Consider the following 19738-nt stretch of genomic DNA (forward strand, 5'->3'; position numbering starts at 1 on the left):
ATTGGAAGGGCGACGTGAGGTTGAAGATTACCTTGTGGGCGCGTATGCAACGTCCCTCGTCCGCGCACGCCAGGGTCACGTCTACGAGGCGCTCGTCGCGCAGCAGCTGCGCGCACACGCCCAAAAGGTTGGCCTGGTGGTTGTTCCAGCGCAGGCAGTAATGCTCACTCCCCATCGCCAGGCGAGCGCCGACTACGCAAACTACTGAAACAAAATAAATATATGTTACAGCAATACCAAAAATAATGCGAACACATAAGGTCAGTTTTTGTTAAAACTAACACTACCTGCAGTGTTTCATTGAACACTTCAGGGAGCGGAGTGACAAGGAAGCGATAGTTATTTATACTATTTTTCACAATGAAAATGAGTACGGCTCAATTACACCATCCATGACTGTACTAGTGACGTGAGTGGTAATAAATTTGGACTAAATCAACAATTAAATTGATCAGCATCGTTATATTTTCCTTCTCTATCTAAATTTTTGCGTTTGTACAATGATCGACAAATTAACCCCATGTCACTGTTACGTAACTCGAACTCCACCGGAAGCGTGTCGACGTGACGTTGAAATAACGTCAATTAATTCCGTAAACAAGAATGGGACTGTACAATGTTGTTCTGCGTAATGTTTTTATAAAGTTTGTTAAGGCAACAACTTTCGTTAATTGAATCAATAATTATGATTTTTTTTAACATAAAAGTTCCTTTCAACAGGGGCCCTAAGACGACCATTTCGCCGATAAGCAAAAGAAATCTCTTTTGAGAATTGGGAACGCAGTGTCGTCGTTACTGCATTTTAATGTCTCCCTAAGTAGATGCATAAACTAGATACGCATTTTTACAAGGGTTTTGGGTCTAATACATGTTAACCGTCGATCCAATGCTTTAGCGCCTCGCCCCCAAAGTTAACTTGGGCGACCCTTCAAAGGGTCAGGTTATCAGAATTCAGCGCGGCGTTGCCGCTCAAGCTTACTTTTACCGGTTAACTTGAATTATTATATTCATTAACCAAGTTTTAAAATCCCTTTCGCAATATTATTATTGAATCATTTTAACTTTTTTAGTTACATGTCAAAGAATCAACATCTGTCATTAAAATTGTGAGTTTATCATAACTTTTCGGCTACCAATTTTGACATTTCTTTTTAACGAACGGGTCGTTGACCCCCGTTGTCTGGAACTTTCTGGTTCAAAATCGTGTCTTAATCATCGGTTAAATTCACGAATGTTATTTCTGTGACACCCGGTATATTGTTGTGCACCCTATCTAACGTAAACTGCGGTTTGGCGTCCCGTTTGTTTTATGTTTAGGAGACAGGGGACAAACGTAAAACAAAGTTGTTAACCAGGTGGCAATACCAGTTGAAATAAGTCGACGGTAATTTTGGCAAGCAGTAATCCGAACTAAACTAGTGTGTTATTTGTCGAAAAGGAACGGAGGACAGCATGCTAAAAAAGCAATTCTATGTTTAGCTCTAGGTCGTTGAGGGGCAGGTAAAACTGGAAACCTAAAAACCTTAATATGACGAGGAAATCAATTGATCCTTCGAAAGGATCGTGTGCCTGAACTCCAAATAACCTTTTCCAACATTTACAAACTCTTCAAGGTCAAAAACCTAAGTTGAATCTGACCATCGAAGGTCCAAATTATAGCTGTGACGTATGAACACGTAAACTCTGACGTCCTGAACAATGAGTGTTCCACGGACAATACTGCTCACTTTGGTTTGACAAGTCCAATGCGAACACCTGTTAGGAAGTTCATCAACGGGAAGTTATCATATTAATAAACCGATGAAGGGCGGGAGTTTCGCAATTTTTGTTCGAGTGCACATTTGTCTCCGTTTCGTCACTCTGAGATTGAAAAATGAAGGTTGATCTAAACTTGGGCTTTAGTTATGGGTCATTAAGCTCTCTAGCTGAGCAAAGTGGAGGTTCGAAGCCTAAATCACGATTATAAAAGACGATTTTTGTATTAAAATTTAGTGATTTTTTTATTGCTATGTGAGTTCACGGTTAATTTCGAACTAAAACTGTGTATGGAGCTGACACATTCCGATCGTGACGATATTAATTATACAGGGTCGTGGTAGCACTGTTTCATCTGTCTAATATCTTAAAAAATTTATGTCTTAAGAAGGTACTTTGCATGGGAAAGTTGTAGGGCATTAAACAATCTATCCAACTGGTGTAATGATTATTAAGCAGTTTCAGGTTTGTTAAAAAGGCCCTGGTAAGACAAAGTACATTTTACTTCGACAGGAATCCCCGTATGTTCCCATATTTTTATGTGCTTCATGCCATTCGACGCGCATTTCATAAAATATCTTCTGTGGCCATTTTAAACAGTTTCAATCAATCATAACGTTCTTTTCTTTCACTTTCCACATACGTTCTTCGGTGCAATAAACTGAAATGATGCGTGTTCGGTATCAGTACAAATAAGGAACTGCAGTAGTAGTACGTCTTTACAGGGTGTTTTATCGAGGCGTGCCGGCTATTCCTAGTTCCTAAACGGCGAGTTATAGAAAATCTGTTAAATGGGAAAACGTTCTACGTTCTTAATCGTTTCCGTTTCAGAAACAGCAGCAGCGAGCACTAGTTCCAAGTCATCGTCGTCTCAAAAAAAATCTTAGAATGCAAAATGGCGAAGTTACAGCAGCAATTATTTTTTCTTATGTAATATTAATCAGGTAAACAACAACGTTTAGGTAAAAATGTATTGAAATCTTTCGAACCCCGCGGACGAGCAACTATTGGAGCCAGAAGTGAGATTTTGATTGAGGCACTTGGATTTGCGTGTTTCCGCCAGAACACAAGGAAAATGCCACTTCAAGTGAAATGAATGACAAAAGCTGCTGAAAAAGAGCGAAATTGGTATTATTGCGAAAGGGTAAACACAGTAAAGGCATCGTATTGAGCAGAAGAAGGAGCAGAAACGATTGAAAGAACAGAAGTAACATCTACCATCGTAAATGCTCTAGAGGCAAGACAGTCAGAGGGTGGAACGACAGAGAAATTAGATCATTAACCGGAACCTTCTAGAACCAGGCAATTTTACATTAATCTAAGAATCCGGTAAAATCTATTTCTTTTAATGAAGGCACACTGAGTGACGAAATTAATTTTCATCTGCAGGGAACTCCCGGGATTTTCCGCATATTTTTGCACGTCCATGGCGAAACTAATGTGTTCTGCATCGAAATTAAACGGTCGCGATCAGTCTGGATGCGAATATGTTGTGGATTGCGTTAATGATTGCAATTTTGAATGTTCGTGCTTAAACTGCGTCAAGAAGTGATTTTGATAGGACAATTTTTGAAACGGTCCCTCTAGGCCCAAGAAAATTCCCATCGTCAAACCCTTCAAGTCAAGTGATTGACTGCTCGCCGTTATTGGAAAAACAAAAAAATGACACGGTGTAGAAATTCCATTTGTCATGTGGAAATTTTGTCACTTACGCGCCTCTTTTTACGTGATATTTCATGTTTAAGCTCGCGGGGAGAAGCTTTTGGTTGGGTCTCGCAATCTATCGCTTTTATTCAGATTCACAGAAAAAGGTCCAACGGTGTCAAATCTGGAGGTCGTGTCGACCATTCGAGCGTGTTTCTGCTCTCAATTTAGTTTCCAGGATGCCTCTGAATTAACTATTCTCTCTCTCTCCTCCCCTCTCTCCTCTCACCTCTCCTCTCTCCTCCCTTCTCTCCTCTCACCTCCCCTCTCTCCTCCCTTCTCTCCTCTATCCTCCACTCTTTCCTCTTCTCTCTCCTCTAACCTCCTCTCTCCTCCTCTATCCTCCCCTCTCTCCTCTATCCTCCCCTCTCTCCTCTCTCATCCTTTCTCTTCCTCTCTACTCCTCTCTCCTCTCTCATCCTCTCTACTCCTCTCTCCTCTCTCATCCTCTCTACTCCTCTCTCCTCTCTACTCATCTCTCCTCTCTCCTCCTCTCTCTTCCTCTCTCCTCCTCTCTCTTCCTCTCTCCTCCTCTCTCCTCCTCTCTCCTCCTTTCTCCTCCTCTCTCCTCCTCTCTCCTCCTCTCTCTCTCTCTCTCTGATAAGGCATAATGCGTTTTTGTTTTAGTTCGTTAAAAATATAAATTTCCTGCATTAAAATAGTTTCCGACTTGATTCAATTAATGCTCTAATGACGCAACAATATTCCTATATCTCGCAGAAATTGCAATACAATTAATTCGTTAAGTTTTGTTCCAGAAATATAGTCTCAATCGCTTAATTTCTAAGAAAACTTAAGAAACGACGCTTTTTTTTCGAGTATAAAAAATATTTCTCATTTCTTATTGTCATTTGAAGGAGTCTATGTTTTAAGTGCGATAATAATAGATTTTTAATTTACTCGTAGAATGCATCCTTACAACTATCTGCTGCAAGTAAAGAAGCTATTTTCTCCGCAGTCATCTATTACAGGGTGTGCATTGCAACATAGTTTATCCTCTATTGAACGTATGCTTATTTGTTTAAGTTGATTGTTGTGGCAGGCGGGCCCCGACTCATATTTATAATACATCGTCGACGTGGTAACACTTTACCATAATAACATTAGCAATAATATCCAACGGGACATTGACAAATAGAGTGCACGTTTCTTTAAATAATTTAAATGCAAATTATACATGCAGGACCAAAAGTTCCGTATAAATTAATTAAAAATTGAGGGAGATATTTTTCATGCAAGTACTGGAACACGTGAAATGTTGTTTTTGCTTGCGCAGTTTTTGACGTAGCAACCATTTATACAGGGTCGCCCATGCAATACATGAACGTACTTTTAATTGTTTCATGAAACACAGTGTATATTATGAGGTTTTGGAATCCTTTGGGAAATTTTGAACATTTCTCACGCCACACACCCACGTCTGAATTCAACAGGCTTCGAAAAAAAATTCAAGAAGGGGAAATAAGGACGGAACCATTAAAACTTATAAAATAACATTATCAGCGTCTATAATTTAACGTGTTAAATGTTCGAACTGCACCCCTTTAGCCCAATCCTAACCTGAGCTAACCTGATAGCGCGCAAGCCATACTTCCGATTCCTTAAGGCCCTTTTTTTTATCATTTGAACAAGTATTTGTTGAACTTCCTTGAGTCACTTTATTTTTAACTCTTTTATACTGTTGGGTTTATTTAAATACATCCTACGTTTCAGATAACCCCATAAAAAGTCTGCAGAGATGAGGTCAGGTCATCTAACAGGCCACTGTAGTTGCCATATTGCGCAAATATTTCAACAACTGTTGAATTTCGACATGGATGTGTTTCATGAATTGCGTTCAGAATTTATCAAAGAATTCCCGCGCGCCATAAAAACCGTGAGGTTTCGTAGGGGAAAAAATTTTAAAAATATTTGTACGCTACACGAGTGACCCTGTATACAAATCTATTACGTCAGAAAATGCACAACAAAAAAAAATGTTTAATGTATCCCAGCATTTCCACCAAAAATATTTCCTTCAATTTTTGACGAATTTATGGGGAACTTTCAGTCCAGGTTAGTCCAGGTTAGTTCAGGTTAGTTGTTTTTTTAGTCATCAGGGTAGTCTCAAAAATTTCAACTCGCTAAGGTTTATTGAAATTTGAGTTAAATCGGACAAAAAACAAAATAATCGTTACACCGTTTCGTTCTCAAATGAGACATCTTGATGATCCGAAACGCCTCCCATAACAAAGACTTCCATTTTCCTGTAGTCTGTTCTCCGATGTCGCCTTTGAATAAGCCCTATTTCTCTTCGATAGCAATGGAGATAACTAATGGAAAATTAACCTGATGATGTAGAAACTCGCGTAGAACTCATATACATTTTTATGGGCTACTTCATCTGCCGGGCCCAACTCGAAGCCACGTGCCGTCCAAGATTGAGCCAAAAGAAGTTTCGAATTTTGATTGAATTGATCAACTTCCGGTACTCTAAATTTGCATTATTAATTACCGATTAACGATCAAACTCCCGAACAAGTCACGAATTATCAACGCACCGAGTTGCGCAATTGATTTTCTTTTCGGCCATGCATGTTAGCAGATTAGGTTGAGCTCGATAACCGCAAGATATACGAACATGGGTACGCCTCTAATTCTATCACGTGCATCACACTCGATTCTAATTGGTAAATTTCCGTATCAGGAGGCGTGCCTTACTAAAAATGATAAAAAAATTATGTATTTTTCATGTTGCGTTTTACGTTCAAGTCGGTTACATCCGTTTCCCAATGGCTAACCATCCACGTGTGGCTCGTAGAGACTGTAAATTAAATAACTTTTTAATACTCGTAGATAACGAACTACGCAAATATTGTCTTAATTACAAAATAGACTTCGAAGAATTCGAATACTGTGTGGGAATAGTTTAATGACAATCATTTTATTACTCTACACGCCGCACCGTTACGTAGGTTGTGTCGTTTCGGCAGCAGAAGTGGGAAACACCGGAATTTCCTTTCGAACGATAATCAGAGATTTGTTTATATGGTTTTCGTTAAATTTTCCGCACGATCGACAAAACCCGAAAATCCGAACAAACCTGTTGAAATCTTGGTACTTTGGTTAAAGTAAAATTGAACGTATCGTCACGGCGAGCTCGCAACAGTATACGTATAAGTACGTAAGTGAAAGCATTATGGAGTTCTTCACTGACACGTCAGTAACCACTTTTTGCATATTCATGAGTGATCGACTAACACGGATGGGTATCTGCGTTATACATGCGAGGAAAGTTCCGCTTTTCCATCTGCTGATTTTTTCGGGAGACCCCATCTGGGAGCTTTAGTGCGACATATCATAACTACAATACCGTTAAAAAGTACTCCCAAGGATATAGCCGTTACGATTTGCAGGACCGTGCCGTGATTTAGTGCCGAGAGGAGGCCACGCCGTGATATAACGCTGAGAGGAGGTCACGCCGTGATTTAGTGCTGAGACGAGGCCACGCCGTAAGCGCTCGCTAACTTAAAATTCCGTCAAAAACATATTTCACAACTATTCACTTCAAAATCATTGAATGTTACTAGGAAATCAAGCAGCCGAAATCGAAATTTCGCGTCGATACGGAATTGTCGGGATGCTCTTCCAGAGGGGAGTAAATTTAAATGTTACACCATGTAACGAGTACGAAGCCAGCCGCAGACGAGTGCAATTCGAGTCAGCTGTTGCTAAGATCGTCGAAGGGCTGCTAATGTTTGTTTATTTTGCGTTGTTGATGTCTATACTGATACGAAACGCAAGGCCATTTTTAGTCAAAAAAACACGTATGCATATCATCAGCGACAGTAAACTCCAGACATAACACATAGCTAAATCTCAAACTAAGCATGCGCATGAAAGTAGCCACGATGAAAAGAAAGTTCCGTGTAATCGCCGACACGGCGGCTGTTGCCCGAGTTTTCGGTCAATAGCTGCCATTGAAAGGCACTCGGCGTCGTGCGAAAATCCGCGTACTCCCTTGTAAGACTTAGGGCCACTGCGGGCAGCCAGCCGATACTGCGCAACGCGTTTATGTCGCCGTTAAATGGGGTTAATAAGTGGAGTAACTTAACCCGAATTAAGAAATACTGAACAATATTTATCCTTTGTTTTATCTATCGCGTAAAAATACGTAAACCATGCATGGCGTTTTTCTCCTTTCTGTAGATAATGTGAGAAACATCGTTAAACTTTCTCAGGTTAAATTCTAGTTATTAGACGAAACAATCTTTTTGTTCACGAACGAAACGCTTGGAAAATTATTAATTGGGTTAGTCGGGGTTAGGTGCGGTATGGTGGTCAGTCAGGAACTAAATCAATTTGATTTTTATGTTGCAAATTAGATTACGTGTTTACGACAGATTTACGTTTCTCGTTGGGTAAGATCAGCGGATAGACAGTTAATTTCTGACTTAAGTCCGCGCTTTCTATTTACTACTTGTAAAGATATCACAATTTTGCTGCACATATGTACGTGTGTTTTGTAAGCGTGAGGTAATTTTATTCGGTTTAGTATTCACCATAACCGGACGCCATTTCGCATCGAGACCAATCCGAATGTCCCGTTCCTTGCTGGATATTGCGCCATGAACTGAACGTGTAGCTTGTTTGTCATTTGCAAGCAACAAAGCTGTCATTTAAGTTAAATGCAAACTACATCAGTTCTCAAATCATCATTAATCCCCAATTCAACTGGTGGGCTTTATTATGAATTTCTCCCAGTAATACCAGGCATTTCGTCTAATTGGTCGAGTTGGAAACAGTTTTGAACATTTCCATTTTAATTTCATTTGAGGCGATTTCGAACGCAACTTTTTGCAGAATTTTTGAGATGGCAAAGATAACGCTGATAACGTTAAAATGAAAATTAATTGCAGCTAAATTAATTCGACTTTTAAATGACGCTAAAGCGACAAGAACACCTTGGCGGGAACTGCGCGAAAATTTACGAACATAAAAAAAAAAAAGGAGAATATTGTTGAGAAATCCGGTGGCGCTCGTTGGTTCCGTCAGGCACGTGCGAACGGAAGCTGTTGTGCCAAAGCGTGCGGCAACCACAGAGTGCCACGATGCCATACCGACCAAAAGCTCTCCGTCTGCTGGAAGCTCGTCCAGGATCTCCGCTGCAGCATCACCATGGCGTGGTTGTCCGCCTGTTACTACTCTTTCTTGTTCTCTCCCAATTCTAGTGCCGCCATTTTGGTTTTCCGAGACGGGAAATTTCTAATTTTACCGCAGTTGCTGATAAAAATTTTTAGCAGGAATTGTTCGTTCAGTTGTCATGAAAAATTAATGAATATTATTCGGACTGATTTTTTTGCTTTATCAGGAGCATTGTGCAAAACTAATGATCCTGTGGCACGCTTTGAGCGGCTGAAACACCTCGTCGAGCTAAAGTGGAAACCTGGCAAGTCTGTCTATTGGAAATCTCGTTTTATTTGCCTTAATAGGGATTTGACATTCCATACACACAGTATATTGTTTTAAATTTATCTACAACTTTCGTTGCACAGGCGGCATTCAGGGCAAAATTTTATAAACCAAATTGTTGCCATATTTACAATTGTTATTTACCAACGAAATATCTGATTTTTGGTGTAGAACAGGTGGTGGGTGAAATTTTCAAATTCGTTAATCACGCACCTAAACAAATACTTTTTTCATGCCTCCGTGAAAACCGGTTGATATGGGAAATTTCATTCTCTGCTAGTGTGCACTGCGTTTTTTTAACGCACAATATAGGTTATTACGTGTTAAATATTTTTCCCCCTCAAAGATAAGGTCTGCTCTACTCGAGCTCAAGCTATGGAGCTTGGCAGGTGCTAATTTGGCTTTCCTCAATTTATGTCGGTAAATTGCCCGAGTTAAAAAAAACTTGCATGAAGTCATAGAAAATGCACTCATACTCTTGAAGTCGAAGTGACGTGTGACCTGTAAACAAATACGGGGGGCGCAAGAAGTATGCACTGGAACGAGACTGGTGCTATTTTTGGGCAACCCTGTAGGTTACTTTTTAGCTTGGTTTAACGTCCGACATGGCAGACGTCGCGTAGCTGTAATTCCCGCGTTGTATTGAAAACACTAGTCATACCAAAACCCAAACTTAGAAGTTCAGAATGATCAATAATAATGATTTGTGAATAATTTAACGGTAAAATTGGTCATACTTTTCGCCGTTGCTTGTGTATTTTGACCTTTGTTACATTCGACGGTTTTTTGATATCTCACTTTGAAAATATTTACGATATTATTTTTCTCCTCAGCGGTGCGGCACATTTTCTTTGTGGGCGATAAGCCGAAGCCGTTAAGCGTCCGCTAATCGCACAAGAACTAAACATAACGCAGATACTTGAAAACGATACATTAACATAGATCAGCCACTAGGTTGGCGGTTAATCCGCGGTTTTGCCTCATGGCCGATTGCACGATCCAAGGGAGTAAAAGTGCTTTAAAAAAATTTTAAAAAAATTTTTTTGCCTTACCCCATCGGTTTCTCGACCAGCCTTAGGTAATGCAGGCCGGAGTGTTTCTCGAAAAATTCTCAGAAATGCCACGAAAATAATTATCGCGATGGGAGTGTGATGTTTACAAACACTTCACAGATCTTACAGTTTCTTGCTTATTTTAGACTTCGGGATATTTCCCTCACAGAGCAAATATTGCACTTTCTATTTCGCCAGTAATGATTATTCCATGTGGCTCAGCGGCCTGCGGTATTTGAAAACAAAATGTGATTAATTCGTATATTGACAATATACGGTGTGTTTCAAAAAAAAAAAAAAAAAAAAAAAAACGTGCGCTCCAGCCCAGTCGTTTGTGAACGGGTTTTGACGAACTGAAAACCAGATGAACCGACATCATTTAAGCTGCGTTTAAGCAACGTTTAAGCTGATTTTTTTAGCTCGAGTTGCTCCGCTTCAGGTGTCAAGTTCCGAACTTCAAATCCATATTTTTCGCATTTTTTCATGGAAAACATTTTTCCGAACTTAATAATACGTGCGACAAGTTAATTTTAAAACGATTTTTAACCGAAAAAATTTGAACAATGTGATTTATGTCGCCATCTGTGTCGTCACGGAGACATCTGCGTTAGCCTGCGATCATCTGCATTTCGTTCCATCTCATGCTATTGTCTATGTAGTTCATGCGCTATATAAATGTACACTGCATGAAATTTGTAAATCGATCTAACCGCAACTCGGTATTTGAAGGATGACAAACCAACACTTTGGGTTTCCCTAAAAATCGCGTTACGTAACTAGTTTATCGAGTTGCTGAGAAGTATTTATCAATCGAGTTTTGCTTTTTGATCGGAATTCTCCACTCACTGTTTCGCAGATTTTTAGACTTTTTATTGTCCCTTCCAGGAATTATTTCGTTGCAAATCCATTTTCACCTTGGAACGTCAACCGGGCCATCCAGATCGCTGAGGAACTTCGCGGATGCAACTTAAGGCAACATCTACTACTCGGAATTTGAGTAATATTTATTGCTGATATGGGGATTTGTTGATGAAATCAGAAGATTTTGCCAGGTAACTGAGCGTCGGCGTTATACCGTTCACTTGGCTGGTAGTTTATTCTAAACTAAAGTGAGTCTATACAGGACGTTTCAAAATGGCATGTCGTAAATTTAAAGGGTGATTCTATGAGCGATTTTGAGAAGAAAAGTTTATATGAACCTAGGTCCGTTTTCGCTTTCTGTCTGAGATACGAGGAGTTGAAATTTGCTATATTTTTTACTTAAGTCCGGACCTGCGTTAAGCATTTTTATCAAACTTGGTGGGCGTAAGTTAGGTGTAGGAGCATATCTTTTCAGAGAAAAACGAATTTTTAAACGGAAGCAGTGGCGCCCCCAAAGCTGCGACCCTGATTATTTTCTTTGAAAAACATGTTACGCCGCTGATTTTTCAAAAAATCAAAATCGCTTCCTTAATTCTAATTGTTATTGTTAAGAAGTAGAGAGGTGCAAGAGATAAACGTATTTTGTATTTTTTTCTTATATATACAGGGTTGCTCATTAGTGCGTCAAAGTGAGATATCTCAGTAAATATGAGTTTTGGAAGGAAATTTGTCTTAGTTTTTGGGGAATAAAAGGCACGTATTTTTAAATTATTTTCAAATGTACAGGGTCTGTCATAAAAGTGTGGGAGTACCAAATTATGTTTTTTTTAATGGAAAAGTAAGAAAAGTTGTTGGTTTTTGGATTCTGAACACGATGCCGTCGAGAAAAGTAGGGCATTTTATTTGAAATGAGCAAGTTATTGCGGATTGAAGTCATACAACTTCGGAGGCCTATTTCCAGGGTTATGGACAACTCTTTTTAAACTAAAACATGTCAAAACGTAGCTTATTCTGTCGCCTTGGAGTCTCATAAGATCGATTCCAAAATTCGCAACGGTTAGGAAACAACATTGATTTCCGTGAGACCTTGCAGCTATCAAAATTTTCGAATTTTCACAAATAACTCAAAAATTTAAAATTTTTTATATAAGACCTATTTCATAAACTAGCCTTAAAATTTGACGATAAATCCGAAAATGGCAAAAAAATTAGGGGGTTCCGTTTAAAAAAATATAATTTGGTACTACCACACTTTTATGACAAACCCTGTACATTTGAAAATAATTTAAAAATACGTGCCTTTCATTCTCCAAAAACGAAGACAGATTTCCTTCCAAAACTGGTAATTACTGAAATATCGCACTTTGACGTACTAATGAGCAATCCTGTATATGTTACGACGTTTTCGAGTTGTTTGAGAAATCACGAACATATTTCTTGTAATCAATCCGCGTCTAAATTCAACAGATTTTCAAAAAATATATGGAAACTGGCTATAACAATAGAACTATTAATACTTAAAAAATAACAATACAAACTGCTAAAATTTAACATATTTTACAAATGTTCGAACTGTGCCCCGTTGACTTCCTGAGTGGGCAAGCTGCAATTCGAATATCTCGAGAATTTTCTTTTCCTTTGAGGAGGTATTCGTTGAGCTCCTTGAGTAATTCTATTTTCTAACTCTCCGCATTGTTGTATTTATTTCAATACGCCCTATGTTTCAGATAACTCCATAAAGAAAGTGCATAGGCGTCAGGTCGGGCGATCTAGCGGGCACTCTAATTGCTCCCTTCATCCAATTCATCAATTATATTATTATCATTATCATTATTATTATTATAGAGGTGTGTTACGTGAAGTATGTTGGGAATTTTCTATAGAACTGTAAACGTCGTTAAATGCACGAGGTTCTGCAAGGAAAAAAAAATGGATGACCCTGTATATACGCGTCAAAAAATGCTCGACTGAAAATGAAATTTGAGGCGATCCAGTGTTTGCATGAAAAACATTTCCTTCAATTTTTAACGAATTTATGCAGGACTTTTGATCCTCTATGTATATACAAAATGGATAGAAGAAGATAATTCGCATTTTTATTCGAAAACAAAAACGTTATGCGGAATCCCATCTGGAATTCAATAAATATTTATTATTAGAGTTGTCATGATAAATTTAGCTTTTATTAATTCCGGGACACCTTCCGTTACATGTGTTTTTTTTTAACTTGAATCTAATTTTTAATAATAAAATTCCCCTATTGACGAAACCCTCGACGTGTACCTGTCGAATAATTTTTAACCGTCGATTAGTGAGTAACAAAAATAGCAGAGCTGCTGCGCTCTCGGTAATCTTTCGCACCTTTTTCTATGGTTGATTTTAATAATAATGGCAAGGTAATTTGTAATATTATTCTCCTCGAATAGTACATGATAATAGCCCTGTATATGCCACGACTATTAGAATTAAAACCGACACAAGCGTAAAATTGTAACTTTTTTGCCGTTTTCGAATTATGCTCTTTTGTAGCTCGCCGTCTATGCAAAACCACTTCTGGTTTATTGCACTATTAGAAACAACGTTACGCAGCGATATTTCCATCCTCATCGTGTATGTTCCTGGCAAAAAGCTGTCTAATTGCCCATCTTAATTACATTCAAAGGCAAATCTTTTTTCTAGGCTGAGGCAATTTTCAGGCTACAGTAATTACCCAATGACGGTGCATTGTTCTACGGTTTTTGCCCAAGACGCTACACCTACCTTCAGCAATACACATTGAGGTATTAAAACGATTCAAAAAATTTGCAAAAACCATCTAACCCGTTCGGGGCTATTCCTCAAGAGTATCGCCGCGCTCTCCCGGTAAGCTCTTCAGAGTATGATAAGCCCTGTCGCTGAGCTTAATTTATGTGTTTGCAGTTGGTTGCATGGAACTAATAACAAAAGCACCATTGGCGTCCCACCGGGTGTCAAAATGTGATTGCACACTCATAATTCTAAACGTTCCCCTGAACTCATCGTAACGTGAACCCACTTACCTTAGATTCTTGTTAAAGATACGCTTTGTCGTGACTAAGCCCACTGGGCAATTTAGAATTTATGGGCCTGTTGGGATAGGTTGTCTACAGCGAGGCTAAAGAGTACTGTTTTTTTGAATATGAACTAGTTTGTGTCAATATTGTGTTTCTGCAATTCCTAGTTGGTGCGCACGTAACGGAGCTTTGCCGAAGAAGTAAAAAACGGTTTTCTCGGTCCCTCCAGGCGCCGAGGAACGAGCTCGTTCTGAAGATCGTAACTTGAGTTTCGACAATTTAATGCGTGAAGCGTCGATGGTCGATCATATTTGGAAAATGGATGAAGAAACGATTTTGTGGCAAGAAAAACGGATGGACAATTTGAGCGTGGGCCGAACAACTTCAAAACTGTATTTCCTCAGACGCGGTCCACCAAGACACCCCTGGTACGTCAGCAATGAAGCTCACCGAAGCCGCGGGACTCAGGTTAGCAGCTTTAAGTCGGAACTCTAGATGTAGGTGCGTTTCCAACCGCCTTCGAAAATATTCAAAAAGAACCGACTCTTAAGGGAGGTGGGATGCTTACCGCGTTACCACTGCAAACTTGTATACAGGGTGTCCCACAAGTGTTTCATTATATTTCAGTGGGTAATAGTACATTGAAAAGTAATATGACTCCCTATATAAACCATATTCCAATAATGCTTCATTAAGAAGATACAGGGTGTTAAACTTAAAACACACCTGGAATATTTCAACGTAGCAGAGTATCAATGAACAGGCGAGCTCAATTATGTATTGAACAAAATGGCCACCAATTTGAACAATTTCTATAATGTTATAGCAAATAAATAATATTTAAAACAAACTTAATGTTATTAAAACCATTTAGAGAATATCGTGCATATAGACGGTATTCAATTTTTTACTGGCAAACGATACGTCGGACGAAAAAGAGTCAAGTGAGCGTTTTTCTTCTAAATGAAATTAAACTTCTAAAAATAATTTTTATTTTGATAAAAAGCAGTGGCGCACCATGTTTTTCTTTAAAAATGTGCTGAGAGGTGTCCGTACGCACGTCACTGGTGAAACGAAAAATAGCCCTTTTGCATAAATAAATGCGTCTACATTAACTCTCAAAACATGCCAAATTTCACTTACATATCTCAAACGGTTTTGAATATATCAATAAAAGTTAGATTTTTTAAGTAAAGTTTAACACCCTGTATCTTCTTAATGAAGCATTATTGGAATATGGTTATATAGGGAGTCATATTATTTTTCAATGTACTATTACCCACTGAAATATAATGAAACACTTGTGGGACACCCTGTATACTGGAATACCCTTTTTGCGTTGTTCTTGCGATAGGAACGCGTTTGGGGACGTCTCCTTACAGTGCTATCCGAGATATCAACTAATACTCCATAAGTTTGTTTTCTACGGATTGGCGGTCTTCAAATTTCAAACTGAGATGCGAGCAAACTCTCAAGAGCGAGCTTTTGCCCGAATTAAGCCTTATTTACCGGCCAAAGGCATATTTTTCACACAGCTAACCCAAATTTATCTTTTTTAAATCCACCGCCGAACACGAGAAAAATTGGAAAAGGAAAAGCGTATTTTTTAAAAAGTGAAATCGACCCGATCTGAGTGCATCTCCACCCGAATGTGAGGACAACGAGGTCGTAGAGCTGGAATGTTGCATTTATTGTATTTTCGCGAGCCGCAAAATTCGAATTTAATGTGTACGTATGGTTTTTATCGATAGCGTAGGCTTCGGGTAGCTCCATCGAAAGCTTCATTACTTTTAAGAAGAAAAAAAAAAGGTAATTAACACGGTGGGAAAATTTGCGAGGAAAGTTGCATTCTTTTCAACGGTGCAACGAACAGCGACAATTGAGAATTGAGCTGAGCCAAGTATTTAGGCTCAAAGTCAAAATTTTGAAATTGCCGATTATTGTCAACGAGTGCAACAATTTTAGTTCGTTGACGGGATATTTGCTCTGCGAACTCGGTTCCAAAAACGGTCTCGACTCGTTCGAGCAGGCAACTGAAAAATGAGAAACGAGCCCGATCAGAAACCCCCGGATATTTATTATTAACACGATAAATTGCCTCGATTGAAGAAAAACAGTTAGTTATTAGCATTTCGCAGGTCTTAATCGGCCAACAGATGGCTTGCACTGATGCTCCTAAAAAGGCGCTATTCGATATGTGCACACACATGTATTAATTGAATAACTACCCGTGACGATCCATTGAACGTGAGAAAATCGCTTTTTATATGATTGGAATCTTTACGAATGGTAAATTATGGGACGTCTTCGTTTTGGCTTCGGCCTCTTGAATTTTCAGAACCAAACAGAGGAAAGCTGGCACATTCAGCACTTTTCGAGATGCCTCACTGCCTACATAATAACCTGACGATATTAACAAATCTTAAAAAATAACTATTATAGGAAAATATCAATTGTAGAGCCATGTACCCTTGACATTAAGTAAAGTGTAATTTGCTTCATCATGCTTACTTCAGCTCCCCATTAATGGTAATTTGTGTGCATAATGGGATATGATTGATAAGTTATATCACAGTTAATGAGCGATATTGTTATAATTTGAATTATTTTCGAGGGCAACTTGAAAACCACTACGAAACACTGATGTTTTGACTTTTCATCGGGTAATCGACCGAAGAGGAAATTCCCATTTGATCTAAAAATTCCTGCCGATAACACAAGACACGTAAGTACGGGCATTTTTCTTATGAAGTCTTCACAACGAAACCGCACAAATAATGACATAAAATTGCGGTACTTGTCAAGCAAAGTACTCGTGAAGACCGAAGTCGATCGTAGGATAATGGCCGAGTGTGGTAACCTTTAGTGCGACTTTAAATGTTATGTGCGTTTTACATTAACCGTGAAAAGTGAACGGAATTACTATGCACACAAAGTGAAATGCTAACCAAGACCGTGTTATTTGCTAAAATGTAAGAAGTCTCATTTGCCTCCGATGGTGCCTTACATTGGTGGCACGTCGAAGGTATCTAAAGGTGCGAAGCTCGGGAGTGCGTTGAAATTTTAGTTGCTCCAAATCGATCATCTCAAGCGATTGGAAAATTTCATCGATTTTGCAACACACGAAGATCAGAACCAAAAGGGGCCTCACTAGAAACGCGCCCCCGAAACACTCCTTTTCGAAATCTATCATCATTAACATTCTGCAAATTTAGCCGCTGATGCGCGGGCAACATCCATCTGAAAGCGCTTTATTAATCTCTTACGCCAGTACTCTTTCATTTGATCACTATAATGATAATTCGATTAATGAATGCGATATACTTATTATTCTTTCCTTACTACAGGATATACGAACATGAATTATGTGTTTTAATATTTATCTCGAACTAATTGTGTTATACAGGAAGGTCTGAATGCCGTCGTTGAATATTGCTACCTCGTAGGCTGTTGGACTTAGAAGGTCGGTCGTATGAGGCAAAAGTTGATGAATTTCACGATGAGCCACGATTCGGAAACGGTGTTGCCAAATTTTATTTGGTTCATGAAAGTTGGGAAGAGTTGAAATCTGTGAAAAGAGTCTCTTCGAAATGCACCCAAATTTGCTTTGCGACCTGCGAGCACGGGCCGGAACACGCTTTCTTTTCGCTCTTTAGTTTCTGAGACATCGGCCAATGCCTCTTCGAATGCGGACTTTGATCTGTCGGCCATATTTGCAACTACCTTGTATCCCCGAATCGCGTTTTTCAGTGATCGAATTTCACCCGAATTCATCATTCAAGCCGAATTTCATTCGGAAAAGGCATCTTCGCGAAAAATTACGACTAGAGAAAAAAAGGCTTCAAAACTTGCTTTTGGAAAATTGTTTTATGACTAATACGGTGCTTTCCCATCCAGCCTTGAAAGTCGATATTCGGACAGAAATTTCCGTGACAAGTCTGAGGACGGCTTTTTTTCAAATGAAGCATCGAAACGTGCTGCGCTTTGACGTACCGCTGAGCTGGCGACGAGACGTACTCGCAAAATCAAACAAAAATATCAGGCCGGTACCGGAAAAATTCAAGGTGGGGTCTGCGTATGAAGAACTAAACGGCCAAAAGAGCCTTTACGAACTGACGTCCGTCCACAGGCCTAAAAAGACTAATAAAATAAATAAATTTGAATTGAGTACTATTTTCGAGGGAGGAAATTTTTTTCGTTTCTAAAGCGTTTGTCAAAAACACTAAAGGAAAAACGGAGGACGGTTCTGCATTATCATAGATGCGCTCAAATGTGGTTTGTTGCGACGTGTGCATTGTTTTCCTTGAGAAAAGCTGCGAGTTCCAGATCAGGGTTGCAATCTGCGGAAAATTCGAAAATAAACAGACTAAATTCCGATATTTAAGCAGGTTAGAACACTTTAAGGAACATTTGCGCTTTTTTCGCATGCGCTTAAATTTTAATGCACATTAATTTTTCTCATGCAAAATATGCTGCTGCCAGACAATGCTGTTATTTGATTGTGTCCTCGATAGCATTTTAATGTACATAAACAAATTTTGAGGTACACTGTAGTGTCGCTTTAAAGAGAAGTAGGTGCGCGAGCAGCCGCCTCCCCTCAAAGCTAAAACCCGAAGCCTCCTCCCCTCCAAAGCCGTTAAACGATCGAAGGGTGCGCAGTCTTCAGGTTAGTTCAGGTCAGGACCTGAACCTTTAGCTACCGTCACCTTAGAATTAAGGTATAACGCGCCTAAAGGAGGCTTAATTTACTTCTATAAGTGAAGGACTGATTAGGCGGAGATGTGGGTTTTAAACTGTGAAAATCCCAACGAGAAAGGGTGGCAAATTAATTTTTTAGCTCTTAAATTGCAGCAAATCATCGGCGATTTTCGAGAAGTTTGCAAGGAAACGAATTAAGCTGAAAATGAGCGTGAGCGACCGCGTTTTCAGTGTAATTTGCACCATTGCAAAGTTGTACCATACTGAAGATTGATTTTCGGTGGGAAAGCTAGATTTTCGCAGCGAAAAATAAATTAGTGAATGAAACATTGACGTATCGCACTGAGTACTCCGACGGTCACTCATCCGCCAGATACAACCTCCATCGACCTTTTATTTCAAATAAAAGTTCTGTGGCTTTTAATTCGTCGTACATTGTCGATTTAAATTCACTTGGTTGATAATGAATGACGATGGGAGTTGCTAGTTTAGGTATTCACAGCAAGCGTTCACCGCGCAAGAATTTCACGATTCACAACTTCGAACTCTGGAAAATTTCTGCATATTACAACATTGCCCGGGAGATGAAGGAAATTAACAGACTTAATACCATAAGTGCATCTGTATTGCAACTCGTTTTTACTCGAAAGCGTAGTTTCTAAAAATTGCATTAGTTTATTTTCACATTTTGAGCGAAAGAGCTCGACACCGAATATGGAGGGCTCTTTTAACAAAATATGAAGAACAAATGCACTTTTTAAAGAATATATACTTGGTTACTTCGAAGCACGAATACTATGTAGAGGAATATTTCTCGCGTAAACAATATTGCCACTATACCTACTCCTTATATGGCGCAACTTTAAATTATGTACCCTCGCCCCTCTCCCCTCGCCCCTCTTAACTTATTAACAAATTATCATTTGAATTCGTGAATGTTCATATAATCATTCTGCATAGCAATACTTTACGTATATTTTTTTAAAAAATCTCCAGTGATGATATAATTATCGTTAATTGCACCAGTACAAAGAACCGCTGTAATGCACCATGACACACCATACATATTTCCTTGTCGAAATATCAAATTTAACAGACGAATGAAATTTTCATTTTGAAACAATTTCCTTTTAAAGACATGCACGTTTTCAAGCATAATATATATTTTTTTGTCATGAATTTGTC

The 19738-nt window shown here is 39.0% G+C and overlaps 1 protein-coding gene across 6 annotated transcripts in view; it reads right to left on the bottom strand.

Moving 5' to 3' along the window:
* LOC136347008 (GDNF-inducible zinc finger protein 1-like) overlaps positions 1-19738 on the bottom strand; it is an 84904-nt gene that overhangs the window by 29669 nt on the left and 35497 nt on the right. For 3 of the 6 annotated variants that reach the window (XM_066296633.1, XM_066296629.1, XM_066296631.1), the window contains one exon: positions 32-201. In XM_066296633.1, the coding sequence (XP_066152730.1) occupies positions 32-175 (144 nt within the window). In that variant the 5' untranslated portion in view covers positions 176-201. Of the gene's footprint in view, positions 1-31; positions 205-19738 lie in introns of all 6 variants that reach the window. The other 3 variants (XM_066296634.1, XM_066296630.1, XM_066296628.1) reach the window with 1 other exon arrangement.

This window comes from Euwallacea fornicatus, chromosome 25 (genome assembly GCF_040115645.1).
Source record: "Euwallacea fornicatus isolate EFF26 chromosome 25, ASM4011564v1, whole genome shotgun sequence".
In the NCBI taxonomy this organism is placed as follows: Eukaryota; Metazoa; Arthropoda; class Insecta; order Coleoptera; family Curculionidae; genus Euwallacea; species Euwallacea fornicatus.